This window comes from Bolinopsis microptera, chromosome 5 (assembly GCF_026151205.1).
Source record: "Bolinopsis microptera isolate Bmic1 chromosome 5, MBARI_Bmic_1.0, whole genome shotgun sequence".
NCBI lineage: Eukaryota > Metazoa > Ctenophora > Tentaculata > Lobata > Bolinopsidae > Bolinopsis > Bolinopsis microptera.
In genome coordinates, this window is record NC_087076.1 from 17,832,769 (window position 1) to 17,856,018 (window position 23,250).

Genomic DNA, 23,250 nt, shown 5'->3' on the forward strand with positions numbered 1-23,250 from the left:
AGAGACATGGACCATAAACAAACAGCTTGAGAAACGCCTCAACGGATGCTACACCCGTCTTTTAATGAAGGCCAAGAACATTTCGTGGAAGAAGCATCCAACCCTCAAGCAGATCTATGGCAACCTTCCATCTATTGCCTCAGTGGTTGCGTCGAGGCGTTCCAGATTTGCTGGGCATTGCATGAGAGCTTCTGGCCAAGTTATCTCCACTATCCTCCCCTGGCGACTTGCCCAATCGGGCCGTGGAAGGAGACCACTCACCTTCCTGGACGTAGTAGCTCGTGACACTGGGCTCCAGTTAGACGACCTTCGAACTGTTATGTGCGATCGAGACGTGTGGAGGCAGACAGTGAATGGGATTTCGATTGAGGATCGCCCAAAGTAAAAAGTAAGTATATATATAGGTACAATATATATCCGTACCATATATGGTATATATATATATATTATACAGGGTGGGCCAAAAGTCATAGACACTACAAATTTAACTAGAAAAATGATCTGATCAAGTCCCAGATTCCACAATGCTGATAGAAGAAGGTATAGAGTCTTTAAAATCTTTGGTCGTTATCACGAGATCAAGAGTTCCTACTTGATTGTGAGTTCTTTCTAGTGGTACACATTGAATGAAACCAAGCTGACCAAGAAGGGCAAGAAACTTTGCGGAATAAAGATCTTTAGGTCTTTCAACATGTAAATTAAAATCCCCTGTAATCAGGGTTCTTGGCTTACCGGACAAATCACACAGGTCTTCACTGAATTTTTCTAAGAAGTGGCACTCAGTGTACCTGGCCATGATATAACTCTGTTATCTCACAAATGAAGGCCATAGTCTGTCCTGCATTTTTCTACAAACAAAACGATAAAAACAAAATCCTAACTTCATCGTTTTGCCAATAAAGTTTCAGAAAAGTATTTTTCATCTTATGCCATGGGGTGATTCAGAATTAGCATCCAAAAATATATAGATCTATTAAAGCTGTATAACTTTAGGACCCATTCAAAAAAATTTTTTATCATCTCGAGCGATTTACTGCACATGTGCACAATGTACTGCACATGGCGACCAAATTATGTGGATATTACTTTCAAGATAAAATAAGGAAAAAATTCAGTTCTTGTTAAATTGTTCGTCCAAATTTCTCACGTGACTTATTTTTATGTCATTCAGCGATAAAAACAAAACCCTAACTTAATCGTTTTTCCATTGAAGTTTTGCGTTTTGCGTTTTCATCTTATGCCATAAGGGTGATTCAGAATTAGCAGCCGAAAATATATCGATCTATTTAAGTTGTAGAAACTTTATGACCAATTCAAAAAATTGTTTTATCTTGAACGAGTGATTTAGTAGTAGCGCAAATATAGCATAAAATTTAGCGTTTACGTTGTTCAGACTCAGCGATAAATCGAATTTTCTTATCAGTAAATTCAGCATTATATAGCACCTGAGCGCAAGCAAAAGTTTACTAAATTTCATTTTGACGTTCATCATGTTACATTTCTTCATTCTGCTGTTCGTTGGACTGTACTCTGAGGCAGCCACCAAAGCGGACCCAGAATGCTACATGAACCCGAGTCAACTAGGGGAGAAATATGGCTACACCATGGAGGAACATTGGCCCGTCACTGATGACGGATACATCCTTCTCATCAATCATATTGTACCTAAATCTAAGAGTGCACCGGCTGTTTTCTTAATGCATGGTTTATTAGACAGTAGTGCAACCTGGCTACTCAATGGCAAGGAAGGTTCGTGTGATTTGTTATCTAGATAAGCAATCGATCTTTTACAGAATTTGCACATTCACATTTTTCTTGGGTAACTAACAGATTATGGGTTAGATAAAAATTCTCAAATTACAGGTACATGAACCTCGACATGTCAAGAATCGCGATCTATGAGAGTCATAGCCCAGCAGGTTAGATTATTACCATATTTTATTACTTAAAAATTGAATAGCTTAATTCAAGGTTACCTAGTCAAAATACTTATTGAATCATGATACCTGAAAAATGTCCGGGTAGATCGAACATCAGACTTTTTCCTAGGAACGAGCACGAGGAATATAGTTCACTGGTCTCAGATGGTAAATGCTCAGAAACTCCAGAAGTATGATTACGAGAGTGTTACCAAAAACATGCTTCATTACGGCTCACCCGAACCACCACTTTATGATATTTCAGGTTGGAATCTCTATGAACTAGATATCATTATTCTGATTAATTTTCAATTACTACAAATCCCTATTATGTTATCCCGTTTACAAACTAAAGCCCGTATCCTTTAATAAGATTCTCAAACGATTCCAAATATTTCAGGACTTTCAGTACCAACAGTTCTCGTGATGGGAGGAAATGATTGGCTGGGTGACCCACGTGACCAACTTTGGTTAATCGAACAGATCGGACACAAGGTGGTAGAGTTCTTAGCCATCGACCACTACAACCACCTCGACTTTCTCTGGGGAATAGATGCACCGAAAATGGTTTACCATCCCATGATTGAGATCATGAAGAAGATGTTGTAGGCTGGGCTGAACTCTATTATGTACTCCGATGATGACCATTATTTCTTATGTATTGTAACATTGATGTGTTAATAACCTCTTTGTAAAAGTTTGGTTTTTTTCTTTCCAATATAATCTGAGGTCCATTAGCCTGGGGCTGTATCATAGAAAGAGTTATTTTAATAGTACGTGATTCTTTATACGGTGCACAATGTACTGCACATGACGACCAAATTATGAAGATATTACTTTCAAGATAAAATAAGGAAAAAATTCAGTTCTTGTTAAATTGTTCGTCCAAATTTCTCACGTGACTTATTTTTATGTCATTCAGCGATAAAAACAAAACCCTAACTTAATCGTTTTGCCATTGAAGTTTTGTGTTTTGCGTTTTCATCTTATGCCATGAGGGTGATTCAGAATTAGCAGCCGAAAATATATCGATCTATTTAAGTTGTAGAAACTTTATGACCAATTCAAAAAATTGTTTTATCTTGAACGAGTGATTTAGTAGTAGCGAAAATATAGCATAAAATTTAGCGTTTACGTTGTTCAGACTCAGCGATAAATCGAATTTTCTTATCAGTAAATTCAGCATTATATAGCACCTGAGCGCAAGCAAAAGTTTACTAAATTTCATTTTGACGTTCATCATGTTACAATTCTTCATTCTGCTGTTTGTTGGACTGTACTCTGAGGCAGCCACCAAAGCGGACCCAGAATGCTACATGAACCCGAGTCAACTAGGGGAGAAATATGGCTACACCATGGAGGAACATTGGCCCGTCACTGATGACGGATACATCCTTCTCATCAATCACATTGTACCTAAATCTAAGACTGCTCCTGCTGTTTTCTTACAGCATGGTTTATTAGACAGTAGTGCAACCTGGTTACTCAATGGCAAGGAAGGTTCGTTTGATTTGTTATCTAGATAAGCAATCGATCTTAATTAAAGAATTTGCACATTCAAGTTTCGGTAACTGACAAATTATGGATTAGATAAGAATTCTCAAATTGCAGGTTATATGCCAGCAAATTAAAGCAATAAGACCGACACATAAAAGAATCTTTCAAACTCTACGATTTCAGGTAGTTTTGCGTTCATTCTGGCTGATGCTGGGTTTGACGTCTGGATGGGTAACATCCGTGGAAATACTTACACCATGAACCATACCACTATACCTGTCGACTCTGATGCTTTCTGGGCATTTACATTCGATGAGATGATCGCAATAGATCTACCTAACATGATAGATTATGTGCTCAAAAAAACTGGACAAGACAGTTTGTTCTACTTTGGTCATTCTCAGGGATCCCTTATAGGATTCACTGGATTCAGCAGGTTAGTTCAAAATGCAAATAAACTTATTTCCACACGCGGTATACAAATCAGCTAATTACTTGCTATATTTTAAAGATTTTTAACCATAATAACTGCTATAAACATATTTATTTTTCAGCATTCCAGACCTAGCAAAAAAGATCCGACTTTTCACGGCTCTGGCACCTGTGGCTAGGGTTGATCACGTAAAAGGACTTTTTGATTATCTGTCACGATACCAAAGCTCTCTTGAGTGGATTTTTAAGGAATTCGGATTACGTCAATTCCTTCCAAGGTTGAAAATACTTCACATAATTTTTATTACTCCCAAAGTCTTATAACATAAACTAAAACACGTTATCAAATGTTAGAAATCCGTAGAGCAATTATAGATTGGTTAGAAAGACATTACTCTCACTATTTTCAGTAATTGGGTTATCCGGACATTCGCAACGTTGATTTGTCCCAACGTAGAACTAAAGGCAGTCTGCTCAAACCTTATCTTTCTGATGGCTGGATACGATACCTCAAACTTCAACAGCTCTAGAGTAGCGATCTATGAGAGTCATGTCCCAGCAGGTTAGATTAACATGATAGGTTTCTCCTCTATAACTAAACTTAAGATTAAATGGCTTATTCAAGGTTATCTCGTCAGAATACTAACTGAATCAAAATGTCTGAAAAATGTCCGGGTAGATCTGAATTGTTACAGCAGAATTTTTCCAAGGAACGAGCACGAGGAATGCTATTCACTGGTCTCAGATGATAAATGCTCAGAAAGTCCAGAAGTATGATTTCGAGAGTGTTACCAAAAACATGCTTCACTACGGCTCACCCGAACCACCACTTTATGATATTTCAGGTTGGAATCTCTATGAACTAGATATTATTATTCTGATTCATTTTCAATTACTATAAATGTCATGTCGGCCGGGTGGGTGGTGGTAACACGGTCGCCTCCCAAGCAGAAGGCCCGGGTTCAAATCCGGTCGGATGCAAGTCGGTCAGTTACCAAGCTGTGATTTGGTACAGCTTCGGCTGGTGATACACACCCTCTGGCTCGTGGGACTAACCCCCCTACCGCTTGTATAGTGCCTCGGCACAGAGTGGCTTAGGGTTACTGAAAAGCTGAAAAGGAGATAAGCACCTCAGGCCATCCCAACGTTCGGGAGAGACCTGCCCTTGTATCTTGTATCTTGTTGTATAAATCCCATATATAAATTATCATGTTACTCCGTATTATATAATATATCTTTTAATGAGTTTCATAAACGATTCCAAATATTTCAGGACTTTCAGTACCAACAGTTCTGGTGATGGGAGGAAATGATTGGCTGGGTGACCCACGTGATGAGCTTTGGTTAATCGAACAGATCGGACATACGGTGCTAGAGTACTTTACCATCGACTACTACAACCATCTGGACTTTCTCTGGGGAGAAGACGCGCCCAAGATGGTTTACTACCCCATGATTGAAATCATGAAGAAGATGCTGTAGATTCCAACTGTTGACCAATATCTTTTATGTACGTTGTAATACTGATTTGTTTAAACTAAAATTACCTGTTTTTTCTTGCCCATGTAGTCCTGGGGTCCATTAGCCTGGGGCGGTATCTTGGACAGAGCTTTTGAGAAGAAAATTATCGAGTTTAACACAACACTGAAAAATAAATTTAGTAATACTATAAATAATAAAATTTCCCAAAATAACTTAAAAAGATTACAATATGTTATCTGCCATTAAGGCAAACAAAGTAAACAAAAACATATTGTGACTTACTAAGATTGAAGCATGCTCATAACGATCCAGCGTGGTGGGTAGACGTTGCTTTTAACAAGATCCTTGAATACCAAAAACACTTCGTTCAGGAAATCCTGAGTGGAATCAGGTGAAAGGAACAGATCAGATAAATTTGATTCGTTGAATACTGAGTGCAATATAGAGTCGAGTCAATAACTGTAAAACGACCGAATAGAAGTTAAAATCGTAAAAAAAAGTCTTTGATAGTTTTTAAGATTTGCTCACAATAAGATCCTTCTCATTCATAGGCTCCATGTAAGAAGTGTAATGTTCATCGTTCATCAGATGTAGCAGAGCTATGAGACAAGACACGTAATCACGTGACAGATCAATATCTTTTACTTTGTCTACTTGGCAGACTAGTCTGAAGAGGAGCTCTAGGAGAGGGTCAACTATTCCTCGTACTATCCCTGTATTCGACTGAAACAATGGTAAATGATAAAATCTTATCGTATTTAGCGATAAAATAGAAGTGAACCTTGATAAATTAAATACAAAATAAATGTATCCACTATCCAGTAAAACTACCATGATACCAAGTGATTCTGTAGGGGGTGAGAAACACATTTCAAACATCGTCGCACCAAGTAGTTGTGGGCTAATCATTAAATCCACAAGGTCACAAATTGTTTTTAAATAACCAAGTTCACTCACGTGTTTGTTTGACACGGTGATCAGGATGTGGGTGAGTATCTCCACCGCCTGTGTTTTCTCCTTTCTGACCTCCTCCTTATCTCGGATAGTCTCCTCGTCTTTAAGGTGGAACTTCAGATGTCTCATTAGCAGTGGGATCAGAAGCTCACAACCAACTGGAGCAATATACGAATTAGCTCAGGTAATTCTATAGTTTATATCATAGCAGGAGAGATATGACAAAAATTACTAATTTTTTAAAGATAGCGCATACAGTGACTTTGGATGAAGCAAATTATGCGCAAGAACTATGTATTATTTCAAGATCTTATGTTATCGTTGCAATCTTGTGAGGGATCAGTCCCTGACAATAAACTTATAAACTGGCAAATCAGGGAGGATCCGTTGCAGTGGCAAGATGTTTCTCAAACTATCACCAGATAACAGGTGCTGGTAAAGGGGGGGGGGGGGGGGGTATTTTACTGACCAGGATCTTCGAGGATTTGTCCTTTGACAATATCATACACACAGGATAGCTTGTATCGGATTATTTCTTTTTCGTCAGTCGAAGGAACTGCGTCTATAAAGTTGCTGATAATCTGAAGAAGTGTGATATTTTAGATAGAATTTAATATGAAATTATGCAGGGAACAAATTATATAGTTGACTGACGCACGTATATTATAAATCTTTAACATTAAACATTAAGACGTTAAACTTTACCTGGCAAGTTGTTTGAAGGGGTAGAATCTTATTTAGTTCAGGTATTGTATGAGGGAAATATTTCAACGTCTTTGCCTGAAATAAAGAAAGTAGTCGGTAATATACTATTGTGATTACATCTTCCTGAGGATTTGGGGTGATTAACATGCATTTCTAATTCAAATCTTCTCTTTCAATCTTCTCTTAATCTTCCAAACGCAAGACAACGCTTTAGTGTATCAGCAAGCAAAATCTGGAATTTCCATTTACACCATAAATCAAAATTAAAATTTTCAGCGTACAACCCTTGACCAAAACTGACATAAATGAAATGTGAAAAACGGGCAATCGGACAAAAGAGGACGTTAATGGTTTTATCAACGTAAAGTTTACATTTCAGCGATGATTGTTTGAAGAAATAAGAAAACCCCTAAGGTCGAATAACAAAATATAATGTTATCTAGATGATAAGGGAGACAAGATTAGCGGCACAAAAAGGAAGATATGACACAGAATAATAATGATGTTGGAACAAGTTATTGCGTTACGTGTGAGAAACCCTACCAGAATGTCCCGCTGTCTCGCTTTATTCTGGGATATTGTCATAGCTTAAATCATCCAGGAGATAATTCAAAGAAAAAGAGAGCGCAAGGTTTTGGTTATTTTGTTTTGATTCGAGAAGTTACAGATGAGATTTGGTGAGAGGGTTGGTACTTACGGTTGTCAGGCGGTTGGGGTGTACTTTAATCATGTTGTTGAGCTTGTCGAAGAATTCAAGAAGGGATCGAGTAAACTTGCTAAAACTCCGGTCTATTGTGGAAGCTTGGGAGTGGAGGTGACTTGATTGTACAATAAACTTGAACAAATACTCCAGCGCCTGAAAGTGGTTTTTTGGTTTTTAAGTTTATAGGTAAAATTCTCTTAATAAAGTTGAAGTACAAATCATTAAATACTTATGGTCAGCTGAAATCCAACGATGAATGATCATAGGGCCATCCTAAAATGAAATTGTTGACCATAGTAATCGCTGATAAAGTCGAGGGTTTTTTAAAGGCTTTTTAAAGCTCTGATATTCTAAAACAAATAAATTATGAAATTAATTTGAATTTGTAGAATCTTCCACCTTCATGATATCGCCAATGTTCTTGGTTTGAAATTGCTCCACTTTTATCTTCAATCTATCGAGCAGCTTGATGTAAACTTGCGTGTGGAAGAAATACGCTGAAACGAAATAAGTTTAACCTCGATTCACTCTAAAAGAACCAATAAAAAGATCGATTAAATCCCAAATTTTAACGGTTGGACGACTATCTTGTAGGGCTATATAGTATTGCATGTTTAAACTTACTTGTGATATAGTTGTCGAGGACTGGCCGGAAATGTTCGAACTTGTGGTCCGCCAGCGTACAGATGATGAAGACGATACAATCGAACACAACCTCTCCAAAGTCCTGGTCCTTTTTGTCGAGAATCATGAATAGAGCTTCAAATATCATGTGTAGGAACTTCACGAGCTCTTCTCCCTGCAAAAATGAGCGGCTTAATAGTTTATATGAGCAAAAGAATGTCAAGATATTAATATTTTCTGTGATTAAGTTACTTAACAGGTTATTTAACTATTTAAGAGGTTGTATTCTGCATTAAGATTTTTTCTAACTTGATATTTGACGGTTACAGAGAAATATTCGCCCAGTATAAACCGGATAAATGTGACGCTATCAGTACCTGGATCACCTGGACCCTTTGAAGAATCTCCCCAAGTCTTGCCTCGTGTTGTTCCCATTGTAACAAAGACTTAAGATCGCTGTTCTGGGTGAACTTACTCGAGCAGAACACCGAGCTGATTTCAAGGAACTCGTTGTATTTTTGCTCTATGTCACTTGATATTCTTGTGTCCTGAGATCAATGCTGTCAGAAGAGTGGAGTTTCCAAAATGCAGTATAACAGATAATCTTTGACGTATTTGAAATTTTTGCGCTGCTAAATTTCCCCAAAATTTGTCCGAGATACTGCAAATTTAGTGGAAATATGCCACGTAAGTATGACAGCACAAATATGCAGCACAATGTCTCAAAATTTGGAGTAATTTCTTTTAGTGGACAGAAATAGACTGATGATATTTGGATATTTGAAATAATTTTGATGCATTACAAAATAATGGGTGCGCGAGTTGTATTTTTGACTGCATGGCGTGAACAATAATGGGGAGAGGGGCGAGGGCCAGGGGGGAATCCAATCGATGCCATTTATAAATTAACATACCCGCTCTCACGACTTACCTTGGTAATCTGAGACATACTAAAGTAAGAATGAAGATGGAGGTAGTCAGAAACTTGGTGCCTGAACTCGGCTGCTCTGGCGGTATCTTTGTAAACTATTAGTTTGTGATTGCCGTTAGATATCAGAGTGCCGTCTTTGTTCGCCAGTCGGAGGAATGCGAAACCCGGTTTGTCCTTATTCTTGTTTTTGTCATTAGCATGCCTGAAAAAAATTCTTGTTAAACTGCAATATGTTCCCAATCTATTAGCTCACATGGCAGGACTCAGGAAGTTTCTAAATGTATTCTAACCATTTTGTTCCACATTGGAAGGGGCTCCGATATATCTTTAAAGCCTTACAGCGCTGAGTGAAACAAAACAAAATGTATCCAGATTCCTAGTTACCTAAACGTGAAGAGGAGGTGGCAGTTAGCAAAACTGTAAGATCCGTGATCAGGCAGGTTTATCCGCAAAGTCTCGTCCCAGAGTGGGCTGTTACAGTGGTAGATAACTGAACTGCGGTATGTGTCCACAGTGGGTTCTCCTGAGACAATTATCAGTTACAGGTGGAACTGATATTACTATGAGTTACAAGTAGAACTGATATCACAATCGAGATAATCACCACAAATATTGCAAGTGGAATTTCTTTTTTTTGCAGTTTCTAGTCCCAGGTTTTGCAAACAACAATAGTGTTTTCTTTGCAATATGAAGGTTGTGCTTCCTGTCACTCCGTCGCCACCTTAACAGTTAAATTCTAAGTTAAAACAATACCTGTGCCCCGAGAGATAGCCCCCTTGACTTCATTCCCTTTAGCATCTCTCACTGATACTTGAACCAGAAGATTTCGCTCGGCTTTCTTGGATCCCTTGCTGAACTTTGCTTCTCTCAATGTTATGTACAAATCATTTCTTTGATCAGCTGAAATTTTGAGTATCATAAAAGAGAAGTTACATAGTCTTGTTGTAGATGAGTCATTGTAACTGAGCGGGGAACTTGGTAGGTTTCTTGGAGTATAAGTGTTATGTATTCTATAATTCAGATGCATTTGTGACAGGTGTGGCCCATTTTAGTTCTGCAAGATCTAGCAAGCTTACTATATAACGGGTACAAATACGCGCGTGCGCGCAATGGTGTTTTAGTAAGTGCTGAAGGCAGCACTTTTACTTGGGATGGAACCTCACAAAACTAGCAATTATTGTGCGATGTAAGTTGGTGGAGTCACAAGTTTGGTGTTACGAGTGACGAAATTAGGGAAAGCCGGATGTTTTGTAGTGCAACAAAACATTCCTTTAGTTTCATAAAGTGTTCAATCGTGATAACTTACATGCATCGCCATCATTAACGATAATTAATCAAACAAAGAACTAATGAGTAAAATTAAGAAAAGAATCACAAAAGCAGGTGGAGGCGGGATTCGAACCCGCGCCTACATTGTAGACTACGACCTGAACGTAGCGCCTTAGACCACTCGGCCACCCCACCTCTGGAACCAACGAGTTTCCGCAATATCAATACACCAGATGCACTTACTTGGGTTAATAACCGCAGGGAAGCCCAATTTTCGGGTAATCATATTTCCGGGAGCGACAGAAGGCTTCTTGAAAATGTGGGGGTTTTGTTGCTTGACTAACTCTAGCGGTCCAGGAAACACTTTAATGTTGGAAATGTACAGTCCTGCAATAGTTCATCATAAGTGATGAAGAAATATGAAAACTGTAATATTTGAGTTCAGTGCTAGCTAACTACAACTGTAAAGCCTTTAATATATATAGGGTGGTTTAAATGATTTGCATACCTTGTGTTCGATCTAGCTGTTGGAATTGTGCCTTTTCGCCCATGATAACCTTTCTGTGTAACTCACTAAAATTGTTTTCACTTTTGTCTTTACTCAACCTGAACGTATGTTCTTAAAGTTTGATATTATTATACACAACTCACAAGATAACTTTGTAGCAGAACCAGCAGCTAACGGCAGCGACGCTAGGTTATCACATAAGTACAAAGATTACAAGCAGTAATTATAGTTACACTGGTAATTATTCCACAATCACATAACATCGTGTACAAGTTAAATGTCTTAACCGGACCGGAGCTCATTTTGTTAATGTGCGTGTTGAAAGACCAGGTATTTGAGTAAAACCGTATCTCACATTTTTGGAATATATTTTATCAGAAGTATAAGTGTTTTACGTGTAAATGTCGAGCCGGTTGATGTTGTTATCGGATCTCACTCCGAGATTAGCTTCCACTGTATCGATATGCGTCTTAATTGAAATGTCTGAAACATAACAGTCAACAGTCAGTTTTGACTGTATTATGTACTATTTCGCACGTCTGCAAATAAATACTTAACAAGTTAAAAACTGTCTGTCACTTCAGCCAAATCGTGTGATCACAAGTAACCGTAAATAGAATAATATCATAAATTTAGTAAACTCACAAGAAAGCCCCAAAGGTCTGAGATATTCCACCGTGTTTCCACCAGCCTTGTTATTATTACCAGATGACTCCAGTTTAACCGGACCTGAGAGGAGTAATTAGTTGTACACCACATACCAGGTAATTAGCAAATACCTCTAAGTATGACAAGTTGTTTAGCAAGTATACTCAACAACGCTGACAACTTCAATGAGGTCAGGTCTATATTTGTTCCTCGCTGCTGACTTTCAGCCACTGACACTTTGACTGATGGAGGTATTTTTTAAATTAAGGGTTAAGATTACCAGGTATCATCGCCCATTAATTTGACAGATTTTGGTTCATTTGCTACACTTGGAGGGCCTTTACAACCGTTCCCACCGTGCGTTTTAAATTTCTGCAGACTAAATAGTGGAGTATATTCTGTGTTACTAGCGATAACGCCCCGGAGCGGCGTGATCCAAAAATTATATCAAAATAAGTACCAGGCCGTTCTGACCACGTGAAATGAAAAAACTATCTGAGTACTTTGGTACTAGACCATAGGTGCAGATTTCGTTTTGAGGTGAACTTTTAAGTTCCCGAGAAATTTTCTTAAGTTTGCTTTTTTTTCCTCCTCGGGCACATTCGTAACCTACGGGCCAGGTAAACCTAAACTACATATTGACCGTTATGTACGTCGGTATCTGTTGAGGAGCCAAATCATCTGAAAAGCCCTAAACCTATATTTTGCTCAGGCACGTAGCCAGGATTTTTCTTTGGGGGGGGGGGCTGTCGGTGAGCGAAGCTCACCGACAGTCCTGGTAAGGGGTGGACCCCATTGGCGGGGGCTAGGGGGGTGCAGCCCCCCGGAAAAATTTTGCGAAATATGGTGTTTAAGGCTAAATTGAAAGTTTAATGAATTTACAAAAATGTATGGTTTGGCATAATCATTGCCTACAATCCTGACCTGAGTAATTTACCCCTTTGAGACTTTATTTTGGGTTGAAAATTGAGTTTATCGAGAGGAAGTGAAAAATCTCTGGTTCAAATTTGGATTTTAATTTTTTCTGTTGAGGTCAATTTTTGGCGCAGAAAGCGTTCGATTTTAGGGGGAAAATGTATGTTTGCTTTTAATTTTTATGGTGCCGACGGCACCTGAAATCGACGAAATCTGCAGGGGTGTACTAGACAATAGCAGCTATAACTATACATTCATTATATTGTGTTAACTGTACTTCAGAATTTACAACTTTACAAGTGAGAAATGAGAATACAGATACCAGAAATACTTGAGAAAATTATTCATAAACCATGACTATTATTATTCAGAATGATAAAAGAAATGCCGATACAGTAATAGCATTGATCACCAGGCCAATTACGCAAACTGGTATATTCTAAAGATATGGTGCGTGAACCGTGGTATTGGCAGCAGGAAACTAATTACTACTTGACTAATTCTAATTATTATTTGTTCCATAGTGCCACGTTTGGGAACATTATTGCGAGCGATATAAATAAGTAAATATGAATAATAATCTAGTTAAAATAGGCTATGTTTTCACTCGCAAACTACTGTGGAGTTCTACTCGTTCGTTATACTTGTTCGTTCATTTGAACCCTTTGAAGCATGTTCTTGAAACTAAGAACTTTAAATCTTTGCTTTAAACTATCCGAACACAGATCCCGCTCTTAACAAGATTTGACCTTTTAGTGGTGCACCTTTTTTTTGTTTATTAAAATGATAACTTTTCGGATCTTATGTTTACATTTGGAGACAATATACAGCATGGTAGAAATAATCGTGACACACAACGTTAATTCCCACAAACATTATTTAGATTCATTGTTCACATTTCACAAATTTCACCTAACTAATTCCTCCATATACACTATTAACTATAATGCCACCATGATAACAGTAATACATATTAAAAGTACTGATAACTCATAACACGACAATCAGATAAGTCTAGAAGATGGGTATTAAAGTCACTGGCTGGTAACAATATGTTAGTCTTTATCAGACCTGTTATCTAATTATACTAATAACTAATATCAGAAATTATATTATAACATAAAAAATGAGAACAACCAGAAAATGCAACCAAAAAATAATAACATAAATACATAGAAATATAACATCAGATCATAAATAAAAGGAGAAAGTAAAAACTTAAAACAGTTGATAGAGTTGAACGCTTGAACTGAGTTAAAACTCACGACGAAGATCATTTTAGATGCAACCTGAAGCAACCTTTCAGCGGAATACTGCAAAGAGTTGAAGGAACTAAGATCTTTCCTAGAATCTAAGAAACAGACAATAGAGCACATCATTGGAAAAGAAATTAAACTGATTATCGCTAACAGAATAGGCAGCAACCTTAGCGATCAGTTTTGAATAAAGGAATTTATAGGTCTTTATAGAAGTATAATGGTGAGTGATAATTAATTGATTTTGATTTATTTGAACTTTTGTCTTTTACCGTTACGGTAATTTTGTCAATTATTGCCATTTTTAAAAAATCAATATATTGTTTTTTTTTGTTTAAATATTTTGAAGAAGGAGTATTTTGGTTATAGTTGTTGTAGTTACGATTAAGAGTTTGTTTCGTTATGTTCATATCATCAGCTCCAAGTACCCGTTTCTTGGCCGTTCCAATTATTTTATTCAGTCATCGCTCATCATCTCAACTTAACTTGAAAGTTCATTCTATCGGGATTCCGCTTAACTTTAATGCTTACTGCGTAGTCTCACACAATAACTCACACATCAGCTCGCCGTTTTAGAAGACTCATTTCTTTTAAAAGTTCTCATCCTCTAAAAAAGCATCAATAAACGAATGGGAAGTGGACGGAAATGATACCTGAATAGAAAAATACATACTAAGGTTTGAAAATCAGGAGGACGCTGCAACCCAGGAATCAACTACAAGTACAATGCTATCGACGCTCAATAATTGGTTTGGTATCGACATTACATATTTTTCTTTTCCGACTCCAAAGCTGACTAAAGCAACCAGGGAATAAATTTACATTCTGCAAAATTACATCGTTGATTTTATATTTTATTTTATTCACTAAAATAAAATATTTGACTTTATACGTAGCTGTTTCAGATAGAGGGGTAATCTGAGTGATATCTATCAGCTGCTTTTGGTCCTATGGAAAAATATTGTTGAATTTTGACAGAATTTTTGAATAGGCCTTTAAAATGTTGTATTCGGCTTTGAAAATCTTGGACCTCATTTTTTGACGATTTTTCCTAGAACATAGTGAACATAATATTACTCTCTTTGTAACATCCAAGTACATTTTGCACACATTTTGCAAATTCAAATTTTGAATGTATGTAGAGCCTAGAGGTATGATGTATGTAGATGTATATGTATGATATCGATCAAAACAACATGAACTATTCCAGCACAATTGGAAGTACAGTTTTACCGAACTCTAAATCCTTACGGTAATGAATACCCTTGCAATTTGCATGTACCACCCGTATTCACATTCAGTATTGAGTCGGGTCATTTTCGAATGCGAGATTGGGGACGGGTTCTATACAATAATATTAATAAATTGAATTTTAATAACACCCCTATTAAGATTAGGCTATCCACTCCGATAATCGTAACCGATAATTATCTCCGATAATTCGTTAAAAAAGGTTATCTGTTTATCTAGATAAAACATATTTTTATCGGTATAAAAATTCACTAGATATTACCGAAAATACTTCCACAATACCGTAAAATTGTAAAGAAATATTAGTGTTTTTGCCTTCCTAAGTAATCCAAGAAACAGTCCCAAACGTCTTCTAGTATGATAGAAGAGGTAGTTTACTTAGATGTGAGCTTAAGGCCAGAGGGGGGGGGGGGTAAATTGGTTTTTCCAGTTTTCACATATTTGATCAGAGCTGCTGGAGACAAACAAGAAGAAAAAACCTGGACCGAAATCTGACCTTGCGTTTTTAAGATATCGCGCGCCAAATATTGAGGTTTACATGTAATTACATGTAAAACTTTAACTTAAACTGTAAAAAGTTAAAAGTCCCTTAGTTGAGAATACTGGCCACACCCAGAAGCTGAAACTTGGCACAGTTGTTCCTTGGGCTGTCACCCACAATGAGGTTAACTTTACCCCAAATTCGACAATTTTTCGAAAAGTGTCGAATTTGGGGTAAAGTTAACCTCATATTTCGAGAACAGAGGCAAATATCAAAATTTTGTACAATAGAATTGTGGGTGTTTGTCTCCAGCAGCTCTGATCAAATATGTGAAAACTGGAAAAACCAATTTTACCCCCCCCCCCCCCCCCCCCTCTGGCCTTAAGAGGTTTATTTACATTTGTATACCTTTGGAACTGTAGAACTGTATGAACTGTAGAAATCCAGAGAAGGTTATTGACATTGTTCTCTTGATGGTGCTGGCGTTTTACCTTATAATCATTCTGGAGACGGGAACGAGCATGTTACTGTTAACAAGAGTCAAAAATACCGGCAGGGCACTCGATTGAATTCCGTAAGTGTTCTGGGCGTGAAACATTGTCCTCAGGAGTAGGAATCTGTTGCTCCAAGTTATCAACAGGATAAGAAAACGGTTCACTGAATCACTTTAAATGCTTTACTGTTTCGAGGAGAATTGGTATTTGGTGCACTACTGTTCTCAGGAGAAGGAAACCGTTGGTCTAGTACTGCTTTGAAGAGAACTGGTAGTATACTACTGTTCTCAGGAGAAGGAAACCGTTCATGGTCTACTGTTTTGAAGAGAACTGGTGCATTACTGTTCTTAGGAGAAGAAAACCGTTGGTCTACTGTTTTGAAGAGAACTGGTAGTACACTACTGTTCTCAGGAGAAGGAAACCCTTGCTCAGATACTGTTTTGAAGAGAACAGGTGCACTACTGTTCTCAGGAGAAGGAAACCGTTGGTCAACTGTTTTGAAGAGAACTGGTGCACTACTGTTCTCAGGAGAAGAAACCGTTGGTCTACTGTTTTGAAGAGAACTGGTAGTACACTACTTTTCTCAGGAGAAGGAAACCCTTGGTCTATTGTTTTGAAGAGAACTGGTACACTACTGTTCTTAGGAGAAGAAAACCGGTGGTCTACTGTTTTGAAGAAAACTGGTGCACTTCTGCTCCCCGGAGAAGAAAACTGATGCTCTAATATTTTCAAAAGAAAGGAAGTGGTACTTTAGCAAGATAACTGGTAAACAGTAATAAAAGTCGACAATTAGTTTTTGCGAAATTTGGAAAACATTTAGGCTTTGGCCTTCAGCAGAAAAATTATCGGTTTTATCGGTTTTATCTAGATAAAACCTAAATCTTTATCTGTTTATCTAGATAAAAGATTTCATACCGATAATGGATAGCCTAATTAAGATACAACCTATACAAAAAAAAGGAAACAAAATTAGGATTAAGATGGCATCGATGTCCCTGACGAATGATCATACTTTGCCTTGTGTATCTCACACTGCATTAAATAGCATTACCATTACTTGACAAAGTGTTGTACTGTAACACTGTTCAATAATTAATGAAACAATAACTTAATTACAACTTTATTTTTAGGTAATATGGGGATCGGAATTTCAAGTCCAGAGCCCGAAGCATCAGAGGCATATGTAATGTTGTTAGCACATTTAAAAAAACCCCTCCAGATGTGGCCACAATTCCTGATTCCTATATTGCAATCTCAATATGTTTGCAATCCAAGATAAGGGTCATGAATGTGACACCAGACGTGAAAGAAATGCTTACAAGACTTGACCAAGAAATAACTGCCAAATGTGGATCCACTCGAGGTCCTCTTATTGAATACTACGGTACTTTAAAGATGTATGTTGGAGATCGTCGCACTTTTACAGCTGGGGCAGGAAAAGATAGAGCTACTCTTGGAAAGTTCTTTGCTCTACGTCTGTTAGAAGAAATGTATAATTTAGGCTACAACATGCACATAAGTAGTGATTTAGCAAGAGAACATGACCAGGCTACTTGGTTCTTTTCAAAGAGTGCGATACCGAACGAAAATAGAGGTCGATATAGAGTTTGCTGTATTGCTCCTGGGGGATTAAGAAGCAACAAACTTGTCCTTCTACATCATGATGAGTATATAAAACAAGCAGTTATGCTAGCTCTTGGAGATGCTTGGCCCAAGGGTGTATCTAAAACTGAGGACATTATGTCCTACGGTGAGTTGCTGCATGAGATTTCTTTAAATGGATACTGGGGTCAGACTAAAGAAGATGGAATCAACACTCGAAAAGCAATATGCAATTTGGTTGGAAGGATGGGTGGGCTGAACTGGAAGCTTCTTGCTTCAAGTAATTTAAAAGGAACTGCTGACTCCTTCTTTTTTGTATACGATCCAACTTTTTCTGCTCAACCGAATGATTTCTGTATGCTGTCCCTGTCTAAAAATGACAGGTTTAGGTTGATTAACTGCAACCACCTCATTGAACCCTTGAAGACGGCTATTACTGCTGCTGGTCTTTCTATTCAAGAACAGCTGATTTATTACGGTAGCCAAGAGATCAAGGTACGTGGCAATCCTTGGCGTTCGGGCTCGAATCGTGAAGCCATTGCTGCACGAAGAAGTATTTCACGAATTATGGAAGTTTTTGGTAAACATGGATACACTCCACTCTACGCGATCGACGTAAGCCGTAGTTTGACTGACAAAGCCTCTATTCTCTTCTGGAAAAATCCATCACCTATGAACTGCAAATATGCTTGCTTGTCATTGACCAGCACGAAAAGGCTTCGGCTACTTGATTTTCCCATTGATGTTGGTGCCGCAATGAGGGATTGTATCCACCAGTTCTATCCGTTTGGTGTTCAAAACGAGGTCAAATTACCAGACTCCAACCTAGAAATAAATATCAAGGGGTGGCCGTGGATTGTTCATGCACTGTCCAAGGGTGCTGCTTTCTATCACATGAGAGCTGTTTTGGGCAAAATGATGGCTATTGCGGCCCAGCACGGATGGTATGTTTCTATTTCAGCAGATGTTTCGTCTAAAGTAGGTGGAGATGACAACAATCAATATCCTTTAGATGTTCATAGCATATATTTTGTGAAGATGCAATGATAATTTTTCTCAGATTTTTAAACAAATAAGGACTTTAATACCAAACTCAAAAAGAGAAGATTATTCAATTCTGATATTTTCTGCTATTGTTTATTCTTTCAAGAAAATTTCTGATTTTTTCTGAATAGACTCAGTGATGTGCTTATTATGAAGGTAAATACTAAATAGATACTAATATAGTTGCTCAATAAACTGATGAGATTCTTAAATATTAGAGAACTGAAATTGATAACTGGGTAAATCATAGTCTGAAATTTAATATTTAAGTTGTTCAGCTTAAGTGGTCTATACTAATTTTATAGTAATATCGTCTAAAATATTGTAGACGATATAAATAAGTAAATATGAATAATGATCTAATTAAAATAGGCTATGTTTTAGCTCACACTATTATACGGTGCAGTACTACTTGTTTGTTATTTAAAACATGTTCTTGAAACTAAGAATTCTAGATCTTTGCTTTAAACTGTCCGAACACGGATCCCGCTCTAAGCTCACAACGTTAATTCCCACAAACAATAAACATTATTTAGATTCATTGTTCACATTCACATCTAACTTATTCCTCCAAATACACTATTAACTATCATGCCACCATGATAACAGTAATATCCATTAAAAGTACTCATAACTCATAACACGACAATCAGTGTCAGATAAGTCTAGAAGATGGGTATCAAAGTCACTGGCTGGTAACAATATGTTAGTCTTTATCAGACCTGTTATCTAATTATACCACACAGTTACTGACACATGTCCTATCTTTATGGAGACTGATAGCCAGCTACCTCCTGCTTTTCTTACAATACATGATGTGTTCAGCGATTAATAGTATTTGGAGCTTCCTGATTTTATTGTTAATTATCATTACATGGTAGTCAGGGATTGTTAGCTTTTACAACAGTTGCAGTGTTTTGCAGTTGATCGCATTGCTTAGAAAATTCTGGAGATAAGACATTATCACTTGTGATAAACAGTTTAGGGTTATTTTATAAATTATCTATAATTATTTATTAAACCTATCTCACGTTTACATATTATTTAGTCTCTGTTATGGGTTACCACATTTTTGAGTCCCACAATAATACTTGTCTCAACGAAATGGCAGTCTGTACCTTCCGCTTAATCAACGTAAGTTATGCTTTTTTAACGGCTACTTTTAGATTATCTCGAATGAGACGAGCGTGGAATGTTTTGAATTTATTGATCTACCACATTATAAATAAATATAATACTATTATAATGAAACGGTTTACGTTTCCGGAACTTTTAGGATCTGATCTAATCTATATAATCTAAGTTTTGTACCACCGTGAAAAACAAATTCAGTAAAATAACAGATCTCTCCCCCCAGGGATCAGTGATAGTGTTAATTGGAGGAGTGGGGTTTGTACTGTGTGTAACGGTAGTGTGCTGTATCACATTCAACATCATACACCTCTCTGAACAGCAGGTTATCTAGACTCTAGTAGATCTACTCACTCTAGTAGATCTACTCACTCTAGTAGATCTACTCAATCTACTCAATACAGGACCACGTCCTCTTCTTATCATAGCTACTTAACGTACTACTAATATACTTAACGTACTGTACGACTAGTGTTGGTCCTACTTACAGTTTACTATATGAAATAAATCTACTCTTCATCATGCTAGATAATGGTTATTTTCCACCCGAAAGGCCGGTTTACTGTAGAGTTATTGCAGTATGTGTCTTCGTTGAAATGAGATCAACGCGATTAAAGTTTATGTTTTCTAAGACTGCACTTAGGAAATAAGATTAAAATAAACTCCTAACATGTCGAAGTAAGATAAAAACTAAACATGCAATGTCTCCCATCCCTCAGAACGTGTTCGTGATGAACGTGCTGGTTTGTGAGAGTTGTATTGCAGTGATAGGACTACTCAGAGGTATGGGGATAATATCAAGGAAGTGGGCTGGTGTGGAGGAGGAGCCTGGAGGCAGGGAGCTTATATTTTGTCACATTTACCCTCTCGTATCTAGAATATTTTGGTGAGTTTGTACTAAGATCGCACCTACCCTCTTGTATCTAGAATATTCTGGTGAGTTTGTACTAAGATCGCATTTACCCTCTTGTATCTAGAATATTCTGGTGAGTTTGTACTAAGATCGCATTTACCCTCTCGTATCTAGAATATTCTGGTGAGTTTGTACTAAGATCGCACCTACCCTCTTGTATCTAGAATATTCTGGTGAGTTTGTAATAAGATCACATTTACCCTCTCGTATCTATAATATTTTGGTGAGTTTGTACTAAGATCGCACCTACCCTCTTGTATCTAGAATATTCTGGTGAGTTTGTACTAAGATCGCACCTACCCTCTTGTATCTAGAATATTCTGGTGAGTTTGTAATAAGATCGCATTTACCCTCTCGTATCTAGAATATTCTGGTGAGTTTGTACTAAGATCCTTGTTGCCAAATGTTTTGAGTGATAGCAGGTATTTTAAATTGCTGCGCTGCATGCAAAATGATTCGAGGGGTTTAATTTGATAAATAAAAAATATGACTGTTTTTTTGTTGTTGTTGTAAGATTTGTGGATCTGGACGCTGTAACTAGTAGACCTATTTTCTTAATTTGCTCACATCACTCACAGTCAGCCGCTCTGTCATGGTTAACCACCTTCAGGCTTCATTGTGTTGTTGGTTAATCATATGAACGGGATATAAATACCTCATTTTATTTCAAGAAAATACTGATATTCCATTGTTTCAGGTATTCTAAAGTCCCGGCCCTGCTGCCCCTAACAATTGACCGGTTTGTAGCGGTGGTGTTCCCTTTGAGGCACAAATCATGGATAACACGCAGAACAAGCCTTGTGATGATAACTGCTCAGTGGACTCCCTGTATCTTACTGGTTATCTATCAGATTATCAACTTTTATCTTGGAAACAGCCAGGTAAATATAAGAAAGCTTACAACCATCTTGCCCTCGTGCCGTTTCGTCTTGTCTTATCTGGCTTCAATATTTATTCGATGAAAGGATCACTCGAGTATCATGCGCAATATGCAACTATGCGAACTGATTATTTCAGATAAGATATCAGAAGTTCTACCACCGCTGTGTGTTATACGGTGAAAACAAGTTGATCAACAGACTAGACGCAGTCGTCTTCACCATCACTCCCTTCATCGTGATAGCAATCCTGTACGCCATCATCATCTACAACATCATCAAGAGTGGGAGGAACTGCACCAAGCTCCTCTTCAGATCCAGTATGATAGTAATAATGTGTGTAGTGGCCTACACTCCAACCTTCATACTAGAAGCGGGAGTTAGGATGAGTTACACGTGCGCGCAAGTGTCCACCGTCACTCTCTACTACGTAAACTGTGTGTTTGACCCTATTATCTACGTTTACTCGGATCCCAATGTGAGGGGGAGTCTGAGGTGGAGGGTAGGTGACAGGAGGAGGAGGAGAGGGGCTGTTTTTAACAGTACGATTAGAAGGAGCAGGTTACCAAGCTATCAAGCAGGTTCCCGTGGAAGTATAGGTACAAGGGTGACTAACTCCTCACGTGGAAGTATAGATAACTCTTCTCGTTATAATCTCATGGTCTCGAAGTGAACTGGTACTCTACAGCGGGAGATACCAAATCACTTCTAATATATCTTAGTTCTGGACACAACTCGGCCTTTCAAAGCAGTAAACTTGTTCGAAATGAAGTTCAAATAATGTGTCCAATAATCGAGAGAAATAATATTCTGCGATTTGCACCGCGATTTTAGTACCATGAATCTTTCAAGCAGAAATAAGACTCGAACCCTATCGCTTTTTCCTTTTGTCTGGTAAATATGTTCCAGCTAGATTAAAAATATTGTACATTATTTCGAATATTTCTATTAGATAATTTCCAGCTAGATTACAAATATTGTGTAATACTTCGAATATTTCTAGTAAACAATTTCCAGCTAGATTATAGATATTGTATACTCCAAATATTCAATTCATCTGCAGCTCTCTGCAGGATTCATGTTTAACAAACGTTAAACTAGCTCATGCTATGTTAAATACTAGACACACACCGCACTTTTGTAAACATGTAGTCTAGCACAAAACCACACGATATTCATTGTACTAATATTTGTAAGTCAGGGAAATACCTCAACAAAACACGTCTCATTATGACGTGCTGGAAGCATTGTAGGTGTGTCAAAATCACGGTGCTTTGTTTCCAGCAATCATTACATGTAGTCACATCATATCCGGCTGAATACATGAATGCTTTTAGAATGTAGCACAGAAATCAAGTACAGCTGTTAAATGTAGATTTTAAAATTCTTAAAATTTTGTTACAGACTCAATTTTAACATTTTGATTCTCTAGTACAGCAATTACAAAGCCGTTTAAGCAGGATCCTCATTTCAGCAGCACAAGATTTTGTAGGTTTGGAACAGTATTTGACAGTTTATTGACAGTCGACTTGGCCACACACACATATTCTCTCAGCCACAAACTAAGTGTTGAAATATTACCACGCTTCCGACGGTCAGACCGACGAAAGAGG

General features: G+C 37.6%; 5 protein-coding genes and 1 non-coding gene across 10 annotated transcripts in view; 4 read left to right on the plus strand and 2 right to left on the minus strand.

Moving 5' to 3' along the window:
* Window positions 1-23,250, minus strand: part of LOC134814750 (dedicator of cytokinesis protein 3-like) — a 67,381-nt gene that overhangs the window by 39,492 nt on the left and 4,639 nt on the right. For 2 of the 4 annotated variants that reach the window (XM_063822951.1, XM_063822949.1), the window contains exons 9-26: window positions 11,670-11,753; window positions 11,420-11,507; window positions 11,025-11,122; window positions 10,760-10,903; window positions 10,001-10,147; window positions 9,632-9,770; window positions 9,248-9,449; window positions 8,694-8,864; window positions 8,317-8,491; window positions 8,092-8,189; window positions 7,687-7,845; window positions 7,533-7,559; window positions 6,990-7,064; window positions 6,754-6,865; window positions 6,288-6,442; window positions 5,859-6,053; window positions 5,613-5,707; window positions 5,396-5,492 (exon numbers count right to left, since the gene is read on the minus strand). In XM_063822951.1, coding sequence (XP_063679021.1) covers window positions 5,396-5,492; window positions 5,613-5,707; window positions 5,859-6,053; window positions 6,288-6,442; window positions 6,754-6,865; window positions 6,990-7,064; window positions 7,533-7,559; window positions 7,687-7,845; window positions 8,092-8,189; window positions 8,317-8,491; window positions 8,694-8,864; window positions 9,248-9,449; window positions 9,632-9,770; window positions 10,001-10,147; window positions 10,760-10,903; window positions 11,025-11,122; window positions 11,420-11,507; window positions 11,670-11,753 — 2,261 coding nt within the window. The remainder of the gene's footprint in view (window positions 1-5,395; window positions 5,493-5,612; window positions 5,708-5,858; window positions 6,054-6,287; window positions 6,443-6,753; window positions 6,866-6,989; window positions 7,065-7,532; window positions 7,560-7,686; window positions 7,846-8,091; window positions 8,190-8,316; window positions 8,492-8,693; window positions 8,865-9,247; window positions 9,450-9,631; window positions 9,771-10,000; window positions 10,148-10,759; window positions 10,904-11,024; window positions 11,123-11,419; window positions 11,508-11,669; window positions 11,754-23,250) is intronic. The other 2 variants (XM_063822953.1, XM_063822950.1) reach the window with 1 other exon arrangement.
* Window positions 1,436-5,391, plus strand: LOC134814753 (lysosomal acid lipase/cholesteryl ester hydrolase-like). 2 transcript variants are annotated; one of them, XM_063822957.1, is made up of 6 exons: window positions 1,436-1,749; window positions 3,600-3,852; window positions 3,971-4,126; window positions 4,259-4,410; window positions 4,559-4,693; window positions 5,122-5,391. In XM_063822957.1, exons 1-6 carry the CDS (start codon window positions 1,491-1,493, stop codon window positions 5,328-5,330), a joined length of 1,164 nt encoding a protein of 387 aa, XP_063679027.1. In that variant the 5' UTR covers window positions 1,436-1,490; the 3' UTR covers window positions 5,331-5,391. The 2 variants fall into 2 exon arrangements, with proteins under 2 accessions (XP_063679027.1, XP_063679026.1); XM_063822956.1 differs by lacking the exon at window positions 1,436-1,749 and adding an exon at window positions 3,117-3,419.
* LOC134814755 (lysosomal acid lipase/cholesteryl ester hydrolase-like) lies at window positions 1,876-2,616 on the plus strand. Its single transcript, XM_063822959.1, has 3 exons — window positions 1,876-1,919; window positions 2,050-2,184; window positions 2,320-2,616. The coding sequence occupies exons 1-3, from the start codon at window positions 1,880-1,882 to the stop codon at window positions 2,526-2,528; spliced, it is 384 nt and encodes a 127-aa protein (XP_063679029.1). The 5' UTR covers window positions 1,876-1,879; the 3' UTR covers window positions 2,529-2,616.
* On the minus strand, window positions 10,629-10,711 carry Trnal-cag (transfer RNA leucine (anticodon CAG)). Its single transcript has one exon. It is a non-coding gene; the product is annotated as a tRNA-Leu (tRNA).
* On the plus strand, window positions 17,201-18,910 carry LOC134814752 (uncharacterized). Its single transcript, XM_063822955.1, has one exon. The coding sequence runs from the start codon at window positions 17,354-17,356 to the stop codon at window positions 18,716-18,718; it is 1,365 nt and encodes a 454-aa protein (XP_063679025.1). The 5' UTR covers window positions 17,201-17,353; the 3' UTR covers window positions 18,719-18,910.
* LOC134814700 (lysophosphatidic acid receptor 6-like) lies at window positions 19,789-22,310 on the plus strand. The gene is made up of 5 exons (XM_063822880.1): window positions 19,789-19,849; window positions 20,073-20,171; window positions 20,566-20,732; window positions 21,457-21,640; window positions 21,777-22,310. The coding sequence occupies exons 1-5, from the start codon at window positions 19,820-19,822 to the stop codon at window positions 22,308-22,310; spliced, it is 1,014 nt and encodes a 337-aa protein (XP_063678950.1). The 5' UTR covers window positions 19,789-19,819.

Coding starts and splice junctions, on each gene's coding strand:
- LOC134814753 (XM_063822957.1), top strand. CDS start 1,491: ATGTTACATTTCTTCATTCTGCTGTTCGTTGGACTGTACTCTGAGGCA. Junction 3,853..3,970: donor GGATTCACTGGATTCAGCAG/GTTAGTTCAAAA, acceptor TTTATTTTTCAG/CATTCCAGACCTAGCAAAAA. Junction 4,127..4,258: donor TTACGTCAATTCCTTCCAAG/GTTGAAAATACT, acceptor CACTATTTTCAG/TAATTGGGTTATCCGGACAT.
- LOC134814755 (XM_063822959.1), top strand. CDS start 1,880: ATGTCAAGAATCGCGATCTATGAGAGTCATAGCCCAGCAG. Junction 1,920..2,049: donor TGAGAGTCATAGCCCAGCAG/GTTAGATTATTA, acceptor ACTTTTTCCTAG/GAACGAGCACGAGGAATATA. Junction 2,185..2,319: donor ACCACTTTATGATATTTCAG/GTTGGAATCTCT, acceptor CAAATATTTCAG/GACTTTCAGTACCAACAGTT.
- LOC134814752 (XM_063822955.1), top strand. CDS start 17,354: ATGAATGTGACACCAGACGTGAAAGAAATGCTTACAAGACTTGACCAA.
- LOC134814700 (XM_063822880.1), top strand. CDS start 19,820: ATGGCAGTCTGTACCTTCCGCTTAATCAAC. Junction 20,733..21,456: donor CTCGTATCTAGAATATTTTG/GTGAGTTTGTAC, acceptor CCATTGTTTCAG/GTATTCTAAAGTCCCGGCCC. Junction 21,641..21,776: donor TTTATCTTGGAAACAGCCAG/GTAAATATAAGA, acceptor TGATTATTTCAG/ATAAGATATCAGAAGTTCTA.